Source organism: Triticum aestivum, chromosome 2B, assembly GCF_018294505.1.
Source record: "Triticum aestivum cultivar Chinese Spring chromosome 2B, IWGSC CS RefSeq v2.1, whole genome shotgun sequence".
Taxonomy (NCBI): domain Eukaryota; kingdom Viridiplantae; phylum Streptophyta; class Magnoliopsida; order Poales; family Poaceae; genus Triticum; species Triticum aestivum.
In genome coordinates this window covers 307,400,892-307,420,424 of record NC_057798.1, presented here as the reverse complement: position 1 = coordinate 307,420,424, position 19,533 = coordinate 307,400,892, and the positions used below count along the sequence as shown (strand labels likewise).

Sequence of the window (19,533 nt, the reverse complement as noted above, 5' to 3'; positions counted from 1 at the left end):
CAACACTGTCGCCCGTGCTCTTTCTGCATACAGAACATTGTCAAATTTAACAGTTACTATGACGCAAAGTAATGAACACGTGTAGCCTCACTGCCGTCAGACTTCCACACCTCGTTTTGTGTAAGAAACTTATTCCTGCACAAGAAGTGAGGCTGTTACCGACGGAAGTATCAGTAGACCATTTTGAAGGCACGGTACCAACTACACTTCCTGATTGGTAATTGCCTGAAGTGAATTTAGCAAATGCGTCCACGTCCAGCAATTTGTCTACAACCCAAGTAGTGACATACAGCACAAGAATCATGGTACATTATTGACGAGCCATGTCGAGGCAAATCCCACAAGACAACTCTGTCATGTGGACAATTAATATATACAGTTCCAACTTTTACTCCCACAAAAAAAAAGTTTGGACCAAAATGCTTCCCCAAGACTAGACTTATTCGCGGCACTCCACTCCATCCTACTACCTGGAACTTGTACATAGCACGAGCTAAATACCACAGAAATCTAAAGAGGAGCCGGCCAGGTCAGGTCATCTCCATACAGTCTCGTTTGCATCCGTGAATATGGGATTGTGATGCTCAATTAAGCATTGAATCACCTCAATAGCACCATAGTCTAGAGGCGAACCATCGTCCAAGGGGATTTGCGACGAAGCATCCACATCATCCTCATCTGCAATCACATAAGCCAAACCACGTTGGATTATAACAGTTAGATAAAAAAGATTAAGGACTAAAAAATTTACCACCTGTGCTCACAAGAAAGTCCGGATTGGACCATCCACTGCAAGATTGGCCACCTATCCCCCCTCCCCTTTTCCACAACACATAGTAGCTCGAATATTGGATCAACACAACCTAACTATCACAAGGTTTGTGTCGTGGTAATCTCACGTCAGATGCCAGGAGGTGGCTTATCATGGATGGGGACAAGAGGACGTCGTCGAGTCCTGGAGGCGGGAGTGAGCACGAGCTCGATCGGACACGAGACGTACCCAGGTTTAGGGCTCTCCGGAGAGATAACACCCTTAGTCCTGCTCTGCGAGGTCTCCGCATGGTGACTATGATCGATATGAATACAAGGTTGCTCCTTGAGCTGTGTTGCTAGAGGAGGAAGAAGGGCAGGGCTAGCTCTCTTCTCCTTAGCTATGGTGTGTGGGGACTGAGGTTGGAACCCTTTGCATGGGTGAGCCCTGGGGGGTTTTATAGGCCACCCCCCCCCCCAAGGGGTACAATGGTAATACGGCCGGGTGTAGGACCCGGCTGTCAGTGTCTATGGTTGCCGGGTTCTCCGCCGGCTGCTGGGGCCCGCCTCTGGAGGGCCCCGTTGGCTGCTGAGAATCCGGCCGACGGGTAGGGTCCGCCGCCTGTGGGCCCTGCTGACGGCTCTTCGCTGTAGCACCGCCTGTGCTGACGGAGGCCACGCCTGGGCCGCATGGCTACAGTGCCGCGCCGGGCGGGTCGGCGGCCGCCGGGCGGTACACTGTAGCCATGCCCGGCCGAGATTTGAGGGGAACATGTGGTACTGTTGCCATGCTCCAGCTTGTCGCACGGTCGGGCTCAGACTCCGAGGGAGGGGACGGGCCACCTGTTGGACGCCGGCCCATACGCAAGCCGTCTTTTGGGAGCACGCCGTTTTCTGGAGGCCGGCCGCGTGGCACCAGCCGGCTCTGGAAGCCGGCCGTGAGACCAGTCGGCATGAGGGGCTTAGCTAGCCCCGATGTCTTGAAATGTCTTTGAGTGTGGATGAGGCTACCCAGGGTCTATCCCCCCGACAGTTTGGGTCATCTCGAGCATATATAGGTGTCACAAGTCTCTAAGTGCGTCTCTTAGTTGATGAAATGTGAAGCTGTTTTACAGAAGTGACACCTATATTCACACTTGTATATCTGTCTTTGGATTAGGTTGACCCCTCAGTGACGGCCACGACTTAGTTTACAGATTGGGGGGGGGGGGGGGGGGGGGGGGGGGCTCTATTCACACTTTTGTATCGACTCTTGGATTAAGCTGACCCCTCATTCACGGACACTTTACTTGGCAGCTTAAAGATGGGTGGCTAAATCACACTTGAATTGGCTTTTGGATTAAGTTTGACCCCTCGTTCACACCCACAACTTTCTTGGCAGATAGCACAGCCTCAATTATCAATTCATACTAGATAGTTAGCATTCACAATAACTTGACAACCAGATATAGGGCATCAAGCATGTTTGTTAACATGAGTCGAAATATCTACTTAATTGCTTCCCCCTTGTGCTAATGAAGGGAAACCAATGCCAGCCTTCAACCGCTATAAAATCTCTGGATTCTCTAAGACGAAATCAATTTACATACCTAGCAAGTCCCATGTAGTGGTACTTGTCGTCGCGTCCACAATTTTTGGAGGTGGTTTCAGTGTGAATCTGAGATGATTCCGTAAATCTGTTCCAGAATCCCCTTGCTGCCATATGATCAAAGGTGCGAACTCCACAGCAAGGGTACGAGAGTCCATCTGCACTTGGCACCAAAAATTTGCTTCAACACTCAAAAGGAAATGACTATTTTATAGTAAACTAAATAAAATCCCTGACGAATGAGAACAGCTCCAGAAATAGAAACAAACCCGCAAGTTTCACAAGCAGTCTATACTATAGAAATCACTAACTGTGAAGAACCTAACTGTGGAAAGTTGTACAATGTGGTCTATCAAACCAGATGGAACTGAAAGAATTATCTGGTGAACTCATTTCTGTGTACTGTTGTTTCTACTCTCAAACCTTTTAGTTAAGATAGGTAAGCAGGTGCTTTCAAGAATCATCATGTTCTCTTCTACTAAAATACATTGAGCATGTTTGTTCCTAATTGGACAAGAAGTGACTGAAATTTACAAATGGAGAGTAAAAAATTAATGTTGAAGAGTCATTTCAATTACATTGCGGCCCAGTGAAGATTTGTGATATCTAAACAGGAAATGGCACTCATCGATGATCAAAAGTTTCATGGATAACTCTATAAATACTAGTAGTGATTTATGGATTAAGTGTTCAATGCATTCTACTACATTTTACAGGCAGTTCATGCTTATTTGAGTGTTGCTTTAAATTATGTACAGCATATTATATGCTTCATACTCCCTCCGTTCCAAAATAGATGACTCAACTTTGTACTAACTTTAGTACAAAGTTGGGTCATCTATTTTGGAACGGAGGGAGTACATTCTAGGTAGTATCTATCATACCTGAGTATATGTACAGGTAATATGTTGTATTGTATATAAGAATATATCAGTAGTATATATACCACTTTTTAAGTATTGTGTACATTTTTTAGTATACTGCTTTATACATACAAATATTAAGTCATTTTCGAAATATACTAAAAACTATGGACTCACCTGCAAAAAATTTCATGTAGCTCGCTTTGGAAAACCTTAGATATAGTATGTGAACATACGCAACATGATAAAGTGGTAGATATACTACCACATTGTAGCATATGAGATGTGGGTGTAACTGCACCTGATAGTAGAACGTATTTTCCCTAGATCTAGCTGTTATTGGAGAGTTGTTACAGAAGGAGACCAACAATAAACTAGCACCATAAACCAAGAATCGGCAGGTCAAATACCATTTTCTAAGACTAAGTGATGCATGAGCCATGAGTGAAGTACACGGTAAAGAAACAATGTTAGGTGGAGATTAGTCCTTCCTTGTCAGAAAATAACAATGTTGGTCCTTCATGAAATTTAAAGGGTGGTTGTCAAAGTCATTGCTGGATGCCAGCAATCATGTTGATAGATTTACATTCTGCAGTAAGTTGAGCTTTACTATTTTTAGTTCAATTTTTTCAGTGCCGAAGCATCAAAAGAGAAGCAGATAAAAAAAGAATGCAGGGATAAAGTACCAAAAGGGATGAGGCATACCTTGTTGAGTGCTGATTTACGGCTTACTCTCAGTAGCAATGCTGTAACAAATTCTAGTGTCATGTAGTTCACATTTGGAAGCTTCTTCAGTATGTTCTTAAGATCATCAATGCTAACCCTCGCGTCTTTAAGCTCATCATAAAGAGCAAATGTTGTAAGCGGTTCGGGGATGCTGGCAAGGTAGCACTTGATCAGTGCAGCTACATCAAGAGGGCTAACACCATCAGGCAAAGATGCACCCGAATCTGCAAACAACAAACTCATAAAACCCACAATACAAAATTTGCTACAAAAGTTAAGTTAGAATATGAGTCGGGTGACAAGGGTGCCCCCTTACCCTCATTGTAAAGTGAAACTAGTTGCTGAAGAACTTTTCTGTCACCTTCAGATTTGAACAAGCACTCATTACTCAAGCCTAATCAGATAGTTTCAGCCGTCAGATCCAGTACAAAATATGTAGTAAGAAACCAGTCTGTTAATTTCAGCGATTTCACCTGATATAACCAAGTGGTCTGCACACCTCACCAGTATCAGAGGCACAGCTTTACCATATTGCTCCCGTTGTACAGTGGCTTCAACAGGAACACCAAAAACTGCAAGCTTACAAGGCAAGGTTATTGGCAACCAATGAGTTTAAATCTCAACCATTAATCATCGGCAGACAGAACAACAACACATGCAGAATAGCATAGAAGATTTTGTTAAAATAAGCCAAGCAAAGAAACACATGTTTATCATGTAGCTACATATATGTTGAGAGTTGCAGAATTTCCACTCTTCCAGTATGATATAAGAATTTTAGGTGCGCTAAAAGCCATGACAGATATGAATTCCAAATAAATTCTTAAGGCAATGTACTGTAAACTCACCGTCATTGCTCGCAACTCCCTGCGAAAAGCAATAAGAGAGTAAGAATCAGCATACTTCCCCAATAAAGTGAGATAATACTGTCAAGTGGCAGGTAACAGAACTTCAAATCACAAACCTTCTGCCAGCGTTCAATATTGTTCAAAATAGTTTTGCTTTTGTCCGCAGTTTTTTTGGCAGCCTGCAAGAAATCAGGCCGAACCACAAAAGTCAGTCTCACCAAGTGTTTGTTTGGTAACATTAGGAATCATAGAAAGCATAGCAAGCTAAATCTCGGGCACCCGAACATTTCAGCGATTTATGGTCTGAAGATTCCCCTGGAATACAAACTATGAGACAAATAGAAACAAATATCTCCTGAATGCATCCTGGGATATCAATAATCAAGTTGTAGAACATTTGGAGAAATTGTGGCTGGTGATGATGCCATGCACACTGCACACATTCTTACTGTTGGCATCATATATGACACGAGGTAATTGCATAGCAACTAATAAAGGTGGTGAAATATTGGTAGTTATTTCATGGTGATATGAGTCTTTGTCTAAAGAGTAGAGGTTATAAAGAATAAATTCCATATATTTACTTTTTTTTTGAACCATAATAAATTCCATATTTGTGATGGAACAACTAAAGCTACAAGTGAAGAAAATAAAACTTAAGTAAAATTTTTGCCCCAAGGCACAGACCTCTTCAACTTTGACCTTTCCCACCGCGACCTTCTCCTTTGTCTCTGAAATGCCCTTCCTCAGAATCACTCCAGTGTTGGCAGCAGCAGAGATGAAGCGCTCCTGCACAGTATCTCCTGGTGGTGGCGGTCGCTGTCTAGCATCCTGGAAGATAGCCCACCGACTCTTCACCACTGTTCCAACCTTCCCGGCAACATCAGCTATATTATCCCCTGCAGATTGCCCTGCCTGCTTCAGCTTGAAGCCTGCCCCAAAAACATTCACACCCAACATTCAGTGTCCAAAGATAGTATGAAATCGATATAAATAACTAGAACACAGATATTGTGTGAGGCCACAAAACAGTATTTCAAGTAATTTCAGAAGTGCACTAGACAATGGCCTACTTGAAACAGCGTGATGGTATACATTTAGTTGTTATACACCAGTTGGAGATGAGTAGACATGAAAACAGCATGATCTAGAAAAAAGCAAGAGAGGGTTACAGTACAGCTGCACTTACTAGATGAAGAGAAGAAATCGGTGGCCTTCCGGCGCCATTGAGGCGATTCCACAAGCGGCATCACCACCTGCAAAACACAACATGTGAATAAAGACAAACGTGCCGTGCAAGAAAGAAAGAAAACCACGAAGAAGGAGCAGCAACAGACAAATCTGAATCAACCACATTGTCTAAAGATAGAAATGACAAATATCATTAAAAGGATCTCTAGGTCCTAGCCCCCCCCCCCCCCCCCCCCCCCCCCCCCCAAGTAGCCAGTGTAAATAAAACCCTAACTAACCGAAACACGGGCAGGGTCGACGCGACCAAGACAAAATCCCAAGCGCTGGTCTACCCACCCAACCCACGAAATACCATGAATCCGGCACCTGAACACGAACGAGGGAAACACACAGCGCGGGATACTAGCTGCCGACGAATTAGCGCCGCAAAGTCGAGCTCGCCCTGCTTCGATTGGTTGGGGCAAGTGAGTACCTCTCTTCCGAATCGGATGGGTTCGGATCGAATGGAGGAGTAAGACCAAGGTGATGGGGAAGGAGGGAAACGGAGAGGACTAGGCCGCCGAGAATGAAATGAGAAAAAAAACGGGAGGATTTTTGTGCCGTGAGCTTTGGATTCGAGAGAAGAGTCAATGGCGGAGGCGATAACGGTTTTGGGTTTGCCGAATTCCGCTCGTGCCTATCCCGTTCCCAATCCCGTCCATCCAGCCTCACTCGTCGCTCTGACGGCTGACCAGTTCACTGCAGTCTCTCTCTCTCTTCCTCTCCATCGGGGCATAACTATAGCTGGCCAAACGGGCCGGCCCGGCCCGGCACGGCCCGGCCCATCCTAATCGTGCCTGGCACGGCCCGGCCCGCCAAGGCATGATTATTATACGGGCCGTGCCGTGCCGGCCGCGTGCTGCAGCCTACAGCCCAGGCACGGCCCAGTTAGTAAACGGGCCGGCACGTTGGCCCGTTTAGCACGGTGGGCTGCATAATTTTAGCCTGTTATTTGACGCACTGAGCGTTTTTTAGCCTATTTTTACATGTTGGGCCATATATATATATATATATATATATATATATATATATATATATATATATATATATATATGTATAAAAAATAAAAAACGTAATCGGGCCGTGCCGTGCCGGCCCGCGTGCCCAGCCTCCAGGCCCAGGCACGGCCCAGGGCGTGCCGCGTGCCTGGCCCGGCCCGTTTAGCCCGTGCCGTGCCTGGCCCAAGGCGGGCCGTGCCGGCGTGCTCACGGGCCGGCCCGAAAAAACCAGCCCATTTGGCCAGCTATAGGCATAACCCCAACTCCACCATGCGACCCCATCCTGTCACACGCGTTCGTTTGAGATAAAACGGACGAACCAGACGACCAGCGCGCAGGAGCAAACGGATTTTTGTTCGTTTTGTGTCCGTTTTCGACTCATCCCCGGCCCAAGTTTGGGCAGCTTTTGAGGGTGAAACGGACACCACGCGGACGCGCGGGCCTTCTGCGCATGTCCTCCCCTAGCCCACCCGTCGGTGGCACAGGGCGCGCCTTTTTCTATCCGCCCCCTCCCTCCCTCCGGTCGCACCCCCTCCACTCTTCTCCACTCTTTTCCTCGCCGCCGCCGCCGCTGCCATTGCAGCCGTGCAGCTCGGACGCACGCTCGCCCAGCCCCTTCCTCTTGGCGCCGCCGAGCTACCCAATCACGGCCACCTGGTTTGCGCACCCGCCGGTCAGATTTGGGACGGATCTGGTCGGTCTTGAGCTCGCCCGGCTGTGGGAGGCCACGCCGTGCCATGGACTATGGGAGGTCGCGCCGCACCGCGCCGCGCCATGGACTGGCCGGGCACCGCGCCGCGCCATGGACTCTTTCTAAAATGTATTCTTGTGGTTCTTGTTTTTTTTGGTCTTACTTTACTAGTCAAATTTTGATGATGTATTTCTATGTACCAAAAATGAATGATGAAAAAAAGTTAAGGGCTTGCAAAGAAAAATGTACGCGGACAGGATGCGGCCGAAATGCGTCTGCGCGCTGGGCGCACGGCCACCACATCCCGAAAACTGCCTGAACATGACCCCATTGCCCTACCCAAACGGACAGAATCTGGGCAAAACAGATGTCCGTTTGGGGTTGCGCGGTGGAGTTGGCCTAATCTCCCACGCTGTCATGTGGGGTTGGAGCCTGTGTGTGGTCGTTCTAGAAGCATCTACGGTCTGGACTGTTGGCAAAATTGACAAAGTATTTCGGAAACTGAACCGTGGTTGAAAAATTTTCCCTCTGCTGACCTTTTCATGCAGCGCTAGACAGTCGGGCGTTGCACGCCTGACCAGCATGGCAGCCCTGGTATAGGCCCAGCCCACACCTGGTAGTGCAGCACCTAGCAGACGGACGCTATGCTAAGAAGTGCAGCGCCTAGCTCTAAGGCGATGCACTTCGACTTAGTAACTACAGCGGGCCGGCTCTCCCTCATCCTCACTCATTCGTTCCAGTGGTTCGAACAGAACAGCGACGACAGCGGCGGCTATCTCCTCTCCCCCTCTCAATCCTCTCTCCAAAATCCTTCCGGGTTGAAGATTTCGTCCGTGGATTTGTTCCCCAATCCGTACTAGAAGGCAATATCCTCTGATCCCCTTCTTTCTATCAAAAAAACCCTTCCCCATTCTTCATGTTTGTGGTTAAACCCTAGTTTTTGATTGATTTGAAATTTCTATGGGAAATAGAATGAATGTGTGTTGATTTAGCCTATGTAGATTAGTTGTAAACATTGGGGAACATTATTGTTGTTGATTTGTATTGTAAATCGCATACATATGAATTCATATGTACGTATGAAATTATATTAGATGATTGCTTATAGAATAATTGTGGAGGGTTGAGATTGTTTAGATGCTTACATATAAGGTGATAAAACACTTTCTTTTTCGCGTGGTAGATTTTGATTCAAGTACATGGCAAATATTTGTCAAACCAGTGTCAAAATTTTTATAAAGTTTTTTAGTACCTATCGAAGATTGTTGAGATGAATACATATGAAGTAATGCATAGGAAGTAGTTTGCTCATTTGTACTTAGCATAGGAAGTATGGTGACACATGTGAATATTTACCCTATGCATAGGATGGTAGTTTGCTCACATATGAAATGATGCTCATGTATGTTTTTGTTTGAAATTTGTAGGATTGTTTGGCTACTCGAAGATTTCTATGACACCCAACATCGGGCCTACTTTATGTCGAAGAAGCAGCAGTAATAATCATAGTAGTTGGTATTTTGAAAATTGTGTTTAGTTCAAATAGACATGCCCCATATTTAATACAATGACTTGCTTGTTTGTAGGCGCAGCAACCTCTGAATATTCGGTCTCACGGGGAGTCTGGTGGTGCCATGCTCTATGATGAGCGGTACACACCATACATCAGGCAGACATGACTCCTACCATTCATTCAGCTGGCCAGCCGGTCGACGAAGAACCTCAATGTTGCAGCAATCACCGCGCTAGTTGGTCGATGGAGGACAGAGACGCAAAGTTTCCATCTTCGGACCGGGGAGATGACCGTGACGCTCCAGGATGTCGCCTTGATCACCGGTCTTCCTATCGAGGGGAAGCCTCTCTGTATGAGCACCGATTCTGATGGGTGGCGCCAGCAGATGGAGGCCCTTATTGGTATGTCTCCTATAGAGGCTCCGGTAGCAGAGGGGAGAATAAGAAAAGAGTCGCAGCCGGAGCTCAATTCACTTGGATTGCACCGAACTTTGCACATTGCCCTCAGGATGCTACTGATGATGTGGTGCAGACATATGCTCGTGTCTACATGTGGTACGTTATCTCCAGGACTTTGTTTGCCGACGCTACTGGCAAGAACGCTCCATGGATGTGGCTTAAGGCGATAACCGTCTTCGACAACCAATGAAGTCGGGGTTCGGCGGCACTGGCCTACTTGTACCGACACGTAGTCAGTTGTTTCTTTTTGCTTCATTTCTACATTACCAATGCAATTTTCTCTTAACCGAACCATGTTTTCCTTTATGTGTAGTTGGACGATGCTTATTGTAGGATCTCAAAGGACGGATGTATTTGTGGTTGTATGCTCGTACTTTCAGTATGGAGCTGGGAGCGTCTGCCGATCGGACGCCCGAAGGACGTAACGTACAAGGCTTAGGATGACCACGACAACGAACTACAGCTCCCCACTTGGGCTTACAAGTGGGATGTTGATGTAGGGTGGAACCACTACAAGAAATATGTCAACTTATGACCTTCTGTCAGTGACCCCGGAAGAATTGGTCATAGATTTATGACCATTTGAGACCAATTGGTCAAAAGCTGTTCGAGGGGCTCCAAACCCTAAACCATTGCGACCATTTTGGTCAGAAAGGTCATAATTTCCTTACATGAAATGGTCATAAAGCTAACAGCGCTAGTCCGCTGCCTTATTTCTAGTTATTAACGACCAATATAGATGGTCATAGCCTTGTAAATTGTGGTGGGTTGCTATGACTAGGCGCCACCTCATCAGTTTTGCCTATGTGTCATGTCCATGTGGCAGTTTTTGCCCTAGGTTGTGAAGCAACCTATATTTCTGTCATTCCCAAAATTCCCAAAAAAATCTCATAAATTCTTTGGGTCATATCTTCGTCAAATATGTAAAAACCTTCCTTGCCTAGTTCAAAAATAATTCAAAAATATTCATTTTCCTATTCTGTTCAGAGTAACAGTTTGTGAAGGAAGTACCACTTTGGCATGTCCAAATAGTATCCATTTTCTACAGTACTTTCCTATGCCCAAATAACCATCCTCCACCAAATGCCAGCTCAATCCATTCATTATTTTGAGCCGAGCTTCAACATTCGTATTTATGTCCAGTGTGGTGGTTTGCAAAGCAAGTACCACCTAGGGTCCTCCTTTTGAGCTGAAAATTTGTGAAGACGGTCTTCTTAGTAACTGATCATCCTCAGCCAAAACTCACGCCCATTAGCCATGTTTGAGCATCGATTGGTCTCCTCGTGAGAATGTTATGTTGTAATTTTGTTCCTAGCACCTACCTGGGGAGTGCTCAACCCACTAGACATGGCTAGGCTGCCCAGAACACATGGCAACGCCACGGTCACGCGGTGACCACGCGACGGGCATGCGAGTTTACGCGCTCTAGAGTTGGGGCCCTCGGCCACCGCCCAAACCTTGACGTATCACCACCAAACAATGTATTTATGATTAAATAGGTACTTATGTAACTAGAAATGATTTTTGGAAAAAATAATTAGCAAACTATGAGGCAGCTGCAGTTCAAATTTGACCCGCTTCCAACTGAATCGGCGGGAATTTGTCTTTTTCACCAGAGGTGGATCAAAACTTTTGACACCCAACCATTTTGTCAATTGTGCATTAAATATGTCCTAATATTTTATAAAAATGATTTGGTACAATTTTGCAACAAATATATGGTAGGTCCTTCACAAAAAAACCTCATTTCGGGCACTCGAAAAATGGAAAATGAATTTTCCGTGCAAAGAAAATGAAAACTCCCTTTGGCAACATTGTTTGGAATTCCAATATGCACCCTTGTGCACAATATGAGATCATTTGAACAAACTATGCCATGAATGTGACCATGAGATTGAGCGTTTGGGTTGAAATCCATGAATCTTCACACATGATAGCTCATTTATGAGAACACTTTTCTAAAATAATTTCTGTATTACAAGATTATTATTTTTCCTGGAAACTTGGTCACACATAATGACACAATGTGAAGGTTTTCCAATTTTTTGATTTTTTTTGAATTTTTTATGCCCGTTTGAAAATGCGGTCAAAATGGCGGGCTTGACCGTTCCTAGCTAGTGGTTGAATTTTGGAAAACTTTTGATGTTTCTCTGATTAAATAGATACTTATGTACCTAGAAATGATTTTTGGAAAAAATAAATAGCAAACTATGAGGCAGCTGCAGTTCAAATTTGACCCGCTTCCAACTGAATCGGCGGAAATTTGTCTTTTTCACGAGAGGTGGATCAAAAAATTTTACACCCAACCATTTTGTCAATTGTGCATTAAATATGGCCTAGTATTTTATAAAAATGATTTGGTCCAATTTTGCAACAATTTTGGTAGTTCCTTCATAAAAAACCTCCTTTCGGGCACTCGAAAAATGGAAAATGGTTTTTTCGTCCAACGAAAATGAAAACTTCCTTGGGCAACATTGTTTGCCATTCCAATATGCACCCTTGTGCACAATATGAGATCATTTGAACAAACTATGCCATGAATGTGGCCATAAGATTGATCATTTGGCTTGAAAGCCATTGATCTCCACACATGATAGCTCGTTTCTGAGAACACTTTTCTAAAATAATTGCCGTATTACAAGTTTGTTATTTTTCCTAGGAACTTGGCCACATATGATGACACAATGCGAAGGTTTCCCAATTTTTTGATTTTTTTTGAATTTTTTATGCCCGTTTTAAAATGCGGTCAAAACGGCGGGAATGACCGTTCCTAGCTAGTGGTTGAATCTTGGATTTTTTTTGTGTTTCTCTGATTAAATAGATACTTATGTACCTAGAAATGATTTTTGAAAAAAATAAAGAGCAAACTATAATGCAGCTACAGTTCAAATTTGACCCGCTTCCAACTAAATCGGCGGAAAGTTGTCTTTTTCACGAGAGGTGGATCAAAACATTTTACACCCAACCATTTTGTCAATTGTGCATTAAATATGGCCTAGTATTTTATAAAAATTATTTGGTACAATTTTGCAACAATTAATTGGTAGTTCCTTCACAAAAAAACCTCCTTTCGGGCACTCGAAAAATGGAAAATGGTTTTTTCGTCCAACGAAAATGAAAACTTCCTTAGGCAACATTGTTTGCCATTCCAATATGCACCCTTGTGCACAATATGAGATCATTTGAACAAACTATGCCATGAATGTGGCCATAAGATTGATCATTTGGCTTGAAAGCCATTGATCTCCACACATGATAGCTCGTTTCTGAGAACACTTTTTTAAAATAATTGCCGTATTACAAGTTTGTTATTTTTCCTAGGAACTTGGCCACATATGATGACACAATGCGAAGGTTTCCCAATTTTTTGATTTTTTTGAATTTTTTATGCCCGTTTTAAAATGCGGTCAAAACGGCGGGAATGACCGTTCCTAGCTAGTGGTTGAATCTTGGAATTTTTTTTGTGTTTATTTGATTAAATAGATACTTATGTACCTAGAAATGATTTTTGGAAAAAATAAAGAGCAAACTATAATGCAGCTACAGTTCAAATTTGACCCGCTTCCAGCTAAATCGGCGGAAAGTTGTCTTTTTCAAGAGAGGTGGATAAAAGCTTTTGACACCCAACCATTTGGTCAATTATGCATTAAATATGTCCTAGTATTTTAGAAAATTGATTTGGTCCAATTTTGCAACAAATATATGGCAGGTCCTTCACAAAAAAACTCTTTTTGGGCACTCCAAAAATGGAAAATTGATTTTTCGTTATTCAAGGAATAACACTACTAATTATTTGAAAACTTAACTAACATTGTCATAAAAAGAGAAGGAAACTTACCATCGGGCATCGTGGTGCTGCGTTGGAGCTCACGCTGCAATGGAGTTTCGTCGGGCGCTGTGGTGCTGTGTTGGTAGCGCCTATTGTTAATCAATTACGACAATTTTAGATGGTCATAAGCCCACACTTCGTTCTGATTGGTCTATGGGCATGTCACGCGGATCAAGCATTACAGACCGTCGGATACTGCCAGATCCAACGGCCCACACCCTCATCCTCTCGCCACCCACACCCACCCGAAAGCAGCTCCCCTTACCTACACCACACGTCGTTGAGGACACTGACATGTGGGCCTAATTCCTCGCGGGCCCACCTATCAGTGGATGAATGCCACCACTCACCCACCGCACACCACTCCCCCCCCCTCTCCCCCGCACACCACTCCCCCCCATGATCCGCAACCCAAACCCTAACCCCTCTCCCCTCTCCCTCCATTGGATCGCCGCCACCACCTACGGCGGCCGATCCCGCCGCGACCTCCCCTCCTACCTCAAGCCGCTCCTCCTCGCCTTCGTGGACGACCACCTGCTCCCGCCGTTTGTTCCCGCGCTGCTCGTCATTGCCTCACTCCTCGCCCGCGGATCACAGAGCATCTCATGGCGTCCCCGGCGCAGCCAGCCTCCGTCTCCGGCCCCTTCGGCTCCGCCGCCGACCTCGCCATCTTCTCCACTCTGACCATGACACGGCGGGCGGATCCAGGCCGTGCGAGCGAGACGGCGGCCAGATCCTCGATGGCGAGGACACGCAGCGGTCCCCGCCGGCCAAATCAGGTCCGTCTCCTCCCGCAACTGAGTCGTTTTACTGGCGATTTGCCTCGCATGGCCACGACCTCTGACCCCTTCTCATTGATTTGCTCGGGCGGCCGCCTCTCCCACCATCGATGGTGCGTACTCAACGCAGAGATCCGCCGCGCCAAGGCCAAGCTCCTCAAGGAGGATCCACCCAAGCTACATGCCGGCCACAGCCTCCCCTCCCCATGCAGCAGCAGTCGCCATCGTGTACCTCGACAGATCTGCCGCCCTCGACAGCGTCAGACGAAGGCGGGGCCTCCGCCGCTGCAGGCACAGTCGCCTCTGCCGCTGCGGTCCTCAACCGACCCTGCCGCCCTCGTCCAAGGCATCCTCGTGTGCAACACTAGCTCGATTAGGTGAGCTCGCATGGCCTTGTTCACTCAGTTTTCTACATGCACCTGATCCATGCAGGTCAGGGATCAGTGATTGAATTGTTTAGACACCTTTTTTGGATAAAACTTTTTTATCTGGGTCGCCATTAAAGAAGGATGAAGATTTGCACCTTTGCATTAGTGAATTATAAAGAGAAGTGAACATATAAATATAGGCCAATTTGCTAGCATTCTGGTGCTTATCAACACTCGAAATCCGCTTGTCTAGCTTCAACCTATCTTGCTTTGCTATGAGTATTCCTTTGGGATGACTAAAACTGGAGCTATACTAGCCTATCTCTGCTATGTTCCATCCACTGTATCTGTTTAACCAACCTGATCCTCCAAACATAAAAGCTCAAGTGTGTACTGAATCATGTGTTATTTAGTTAGCTGAGCAGTATCTTTAGTTTTCTAATGATTGCTCAACTCTCAATTCTGAATAAATAAGTAGCTGACCCTATTGGTTCTTTCTTTCTTCAGGGCTATGAGTTGATGGCCACGCTGCTGTTTTGCCCTACTTGATAATTCTTTTACTGTCCGGTCTGCTCTGCTCTGCATAGTTTCCAGTTGCTTATAAAATGATAAAACTGTGGTGATGTGAGGTCCGCCAATGGTATATAATTTTGGTTTCATCCCCAACCTCTCCAGCTAGCTTCTTCTTCACATCATATCATATTTGCACCTGCTGCTGCATCATGGATTGGATGGTCACCTACTAGCTAAGTAGATTAGCTTGTATTGCCATCGAATTAGTCAATATTGTTTCACTTGGCTTGTTTCTTGTACTAGGTCTGTCAATTACAGCATAAACAAACAAATTGCTTAGCTCTCGACTATGAATACATAGCTAGCTGAACCTGTTCTTTCTTTCTCTCTAAAGAGCTATGACTTACATGGGTCAAGCTGCTGTTTTTCTGTGCTCGATGATACTATTGCTGCCTATATACTGATACATGTGGTGATATTTACCCGAATTGAAGTTGTGAATGTACCATTATTTTCCTGCTCACAAGCATTTGATCTCTACTGGAATATTAGTGTTTTTTATGGGAGGAATATCACAATAGTAGTGCATTTTCCTGCTGTTTTATGGGAAGCCTCCTCCCATTATCACAATATCACAATACTATAGCCATTAAAGCTTGTTCATCCAGAAATTTTACATTACATACATTGTGTTATATATAGTGGCCGTTCAAACTTGTTAAACAACCTTCTGTTGTTGTTCCTGTAATCTCTGATTTGTAGCATTGTTGGTTTTGCTCTTTTTTTGTCTTAAAACTTGATGGGCCAAAGATCCTTTGTTTGTATGTTATCATCACTATGATCTTCAGTTTTCCATACACTGTGATCTTCAGTTTTTCATTGCGTGTTTTTTCTGCAGTTTGCTTGGTGTGTGGACAGGGCCAAAGGACAAGATGCTTCAATCCGGCGAGGACAGAGCCAAATGACCAAAGTTTGTTCATCTGTTGCCAAGGTGACCCCTCTCCTCCTCCTCTCTATTTTTTGTTCATTTTCTCATATGATCTGATGCGTGCTCTCTTGCTTGGTGTGTGTGCAGTTTGGTACCATCCCGTGGGGAGGGCCAGGGACAAGCTGCTCCGATCCGGTGAGGATACCCACCATCTATTGTTAAGGTGATCTCTCTCTCTCTACATATATATATATACATATCCTGTTATGATGATTCTCAGCCCCGCCCCGCCTTTAAGCTATGCATTCAGAAGAAACATTCTATAGTAAAGTATGGGGTTGTTGATTAAACTACTGCTGTGTTCACTTCAATGAGAAAAAGTGTAGTTAATTCAGGTTGTGAACATTTCTTAGGAGTTATATTAAGACACATACTGTATGAGAAAAACTGCTGCTGTTGTGTTCACTTCAATGAGAAAAACTGCTGCTGTGTTCACTTCAATGAGAAAAACTGTTGCTGTGTTCACTTCAATGAGAAAAACTGCTGCTGTGTTCACTTCAACTGAGTTACTCCTTTTTTGAATGGAATGTTCATAATATATTGTCTCCAGTTTTTCTAATTTTTATCAGCTGATTCATGTAACAGGGCGTCCGTGGAAGGCCCAGTCCTGACTCTCCAGTGAGCCGGCATTTGATCGCTATTGAAGGAGCTACATGTAGAAGAAGAAAATACTTGTAGAGCTTGTAACTGATTCCCATAGTTGTAGAGCTTGTATCAGCTAAGCTTGTATTACGTGTAACTTGTAGAACTTGTAAATGCTACAGCTTGTAGGACTTGTCATTTGTAGAGCTTGTAAATAAGCTTGTATATGCTACAGCTTGTAGGACGTGTCATTTGTAGAGCTTGTATTGAATCTGGCTATTGTTATTTGAAGTATCTTGTGTGTTTTTCCTTGCCAATTTAACTACTAGTTATTTTCTTATTGTCAAATTGAAATATGAAGAATCTGGGCCTAATAGCTAGGACCCACTTATCAAAACCTGACAAGCGGGATCTGTTTGACTAGTGGACCCATTTTATAAAAAAAAACTAAAACTGTTGTACAAAAAGGCCATGACCCATAAAATAAAAAGGCCAAATTGTTGGGCTAGGCCCATGTAGCTAGAGAAAATTAATAGAGAAAATATACAGTAAAAAGGCCGAATTGTTGGGCTCGGCCCATGTAGAAAATCGAATTGGATCGGGCTGAATCTTGTGCCACATCAGCTTGCCACGCTGGATGCCTACGTGGCCTGGGGGAGGTTGCTAGTGACCAAACCGCCACAGTAGGAATATTTTGGTCGTAAACGTCTTTGACCATTCCAGAAGAAAGGTCGCTATAGTCAGTTTATGACAGTCAGCTTTTGACCTTCTGTTTTTGGTCACAAAAAGGTCGTAAATGGAAATTTGTGACCTTTCAGTGACCAATAGTGGTGGTCACAAGTTGACATATTTCTTGTAGTGAACCCTAGGGGCCGACCTTTCACGTTTGGAGAAGATCCCTACGAGGAACACGAAGAACGCGCGGAAGAACACGAGGGAAATCACGGGGGAAAACAAGAGAAACACGCAACCGACACGGATATGATCACACAAGTGCTAGATCATCGAGGCAAAAAGTAACACGAGATCCAAAGTCAACAAGGTACGATACAAGAGTAACCGTTCTTCTCCGTGAGGAGGTCTTGATTGTCTTCTCCGGATGGAGGCCTTGAATCTGGGTGGATCTTCTCTGAAGAGGTGCGGTCCCTCACGAGGAGTAGATCCGGTACGGATGAACAATGCTCTATCTCAAATGAGCTAAACCAATGCTAACCCTAGAACGTAGGTGGAGGGGGGTATATATAGTCTATGGGGCGAAGGGGTACATGGGCCACGACCCGGAGGTGCTGCACGCAGGCAGGAGGGGGCCGGATGTCCGGGCTGTCAGGCCGGATGTCCAGGCTGTTAGAGTTGGCCTTGCTGCTCTTTGCGTTGATGGGGCCGGATATCCGGGCGAAGGGGCCCGATGTCCGGGGCGACGGCCGGATGTCCGGGCTGTTGGGGCAGCCTTCTATGCTCCCTAGACGGTGTGTCCGGATGTCCGGTCAGGAGGCCGGATTTCTGGGACGGGGGGGGGGGGGGGGGGGCGGATGTCCGGGCTGGACGTCGGATGTCCGGGCCCTGTAGCTTTTGCTGCAAACTCCTGGCCATGTAGATCTCCAGGGGCTGGATGTCCGGGGCCATGGCCGGAGTCCGGTGCCTGGAAGCTATTTTCACCTTCTTCCCTTGGTTCTCTTCTTTCGTGGACTTGGGGTCTTGACCATCTTCATGTGCATCCTCGGGAGGGTCCTCTTGGTACCTAATCACGCACAACATTTCGGACTTAGGTAGCAACCATGTCTCGAGAGGATCATACACTACAAAAAAATACACTTCCGTGATGATACGTGTTTGTCACAGTAGGTCGCGTTTTTTGTCATGCATGTACATCCATGACGATTTTATGACAGAATCAAGATAGTCATACTTGTGCTGTCGTAGAAGTGTTCCATGACATTACCAAAATTATCATCACGGAAGTGTCCACTTTCGTGACGATAAATCATGCGTCACAGAAGTGCTTTCGTCAAGGGTGACTGACACGTGGCATCCACTGTAACGGAACGCCGTTAAGCTATTGGGTCGGGTTTTGGATCCGATAACCCGTTAACAGCCCCGACCAATGGGGATTTTCCACGTGTAAAATCATCATTGGCTGGAGGAAACACGTGTCAGCTCATCATTGGGACAGATGTCATCCACTCATTGGACAGAAGGCGCCTATGATACGTCAACACATGGCACGGCCCAATAGAGGCCCATTCCTGTGAAAAGGCCGGCCCATTTGACTTGGTCAAAAGGTGGCGGGCCGGCCCATGGAAAGCCTGTTAACGGCTTGTTCGCATATAGCCCATTTACAGCCCGCTAACCCAAGGCCCTTTACGCCCTATCCGAATTAGGCCCAGTAGCGTCATCTGGGCCATCCAATATGATTCCAGCCCGTTTTCACTTCTGGCCCATGTATGGCCCATGACGTCTTTTGGCCCATATGAGGACCTTTGTAACTCTTGGCCTATTAACGACACATGGTGAAACTGACCTGTAATGAACAGTGTATCACTTTACACCCATTAACGGCCCGTGGTGAAACTGGCCCGTAATGAACAGTGTATCACCTTATACCCATTAGCGGCCTATTATTCCGTTGGGCCGTTTCCAGCCCATGTTATCTTTCGGCCTTCTCAGAGCCGATTTATTCTTGGGCTCATTTCCAGCATTCGTTTACTTATGGCCCGTTATTGTCATTTTCTGCTTGTGGGCCAAATTCAGCCCGTGGTTACAGTCGGCCCGTTTGTGGTCCGTTAATATGTTGGGCCGTTTTCATAACATC

General features: G+C 45.4%; 1 protein-coding gene and 1 pseudogene across 3 annotated transcripts; one reads left to right on the top strand and one right to left on the bottom strand.

Moving 5' to 3' along the window:
* Positions 1-211: 211 nt before the first annotated feature.
* Positions 212-6,712, bottom strand: LOC123044803 (uncharacterized Rho GTPase-activating protein At5g61530). Of its 3 annotated transcripts, none has more exons than XM_044467681.1 (10): positions 6,439-6,712; positions 5,965-6,031; positions 5,463-5,707; positions 4,892-4,954; positions 4,776-4,794; positions 4,401-4,499; positions 4,244-4,321; positions 3,907-4,151; positions 2,340-2,496; positions 212-678 (listed from the first exon to the last, which is right to left on the bottom strand). In XM_044467681.1, the coding sequence occupies exons 2-10, from the start codon at positions 6,023-6,025 to the stop codon at positions 536-538; spliced, it is 1,110 nt and encodes a 369-aa protein (XP_044323616.1). In that variant the 5' UTR covers positions 6,026-6,031; positions 6,439-6,712; the 3' UTR covers positions 212-535. The 3 variants fall into 3 exon arrangements, with proteins under 3 accessions (XP_044323616.1, XP_044323617.1, XP_044323618.1); XM_044467682.1 differs by having other exon boundaries at positions 6,333-6,705; XM_044467683.1 differs by lacking the exon at positions 6,439-6,712 and adding an exon at positions 6,358-6,378.
* A 2,386-nt stretch (positions 6,713-9,098) lies between these two features.
* LOC123039202 (protein MAIN-LIKE 1-like) lies at positions 9,099-9,951 on the top strand (annotated as a pseudogene).
* The last annotated feature ends 9,582 nt before the right edge of the window (positions 9,952-19,533 follow it).

Excerpts from the sequence above, each read along its gene's own strand:
- LOC123044803 (XM_044467681.1), bottom strand. The coding sequence starts at position 6,025 with ATGCCGCTTGTGGAATCGCCTCAATGGCGCCGGAAGGCCACCGATTTC. Across the intron at positions 4,955-5,462 it reads GAAAGGTCAAAGTTGAAGAG|GCTGCCAAAAAAACTGCGGA; the intron begins GTCTGTGCCTTG and ends GATTTCTTGCAG. Across the intron at positions 2,497-3,906 it reads GTAAATCAGCACTCAACAAG|ATGGACTCTCGTACCCTTGC; the intron begins GTATGCCTCATC and ends TGCCAAGTGCAG.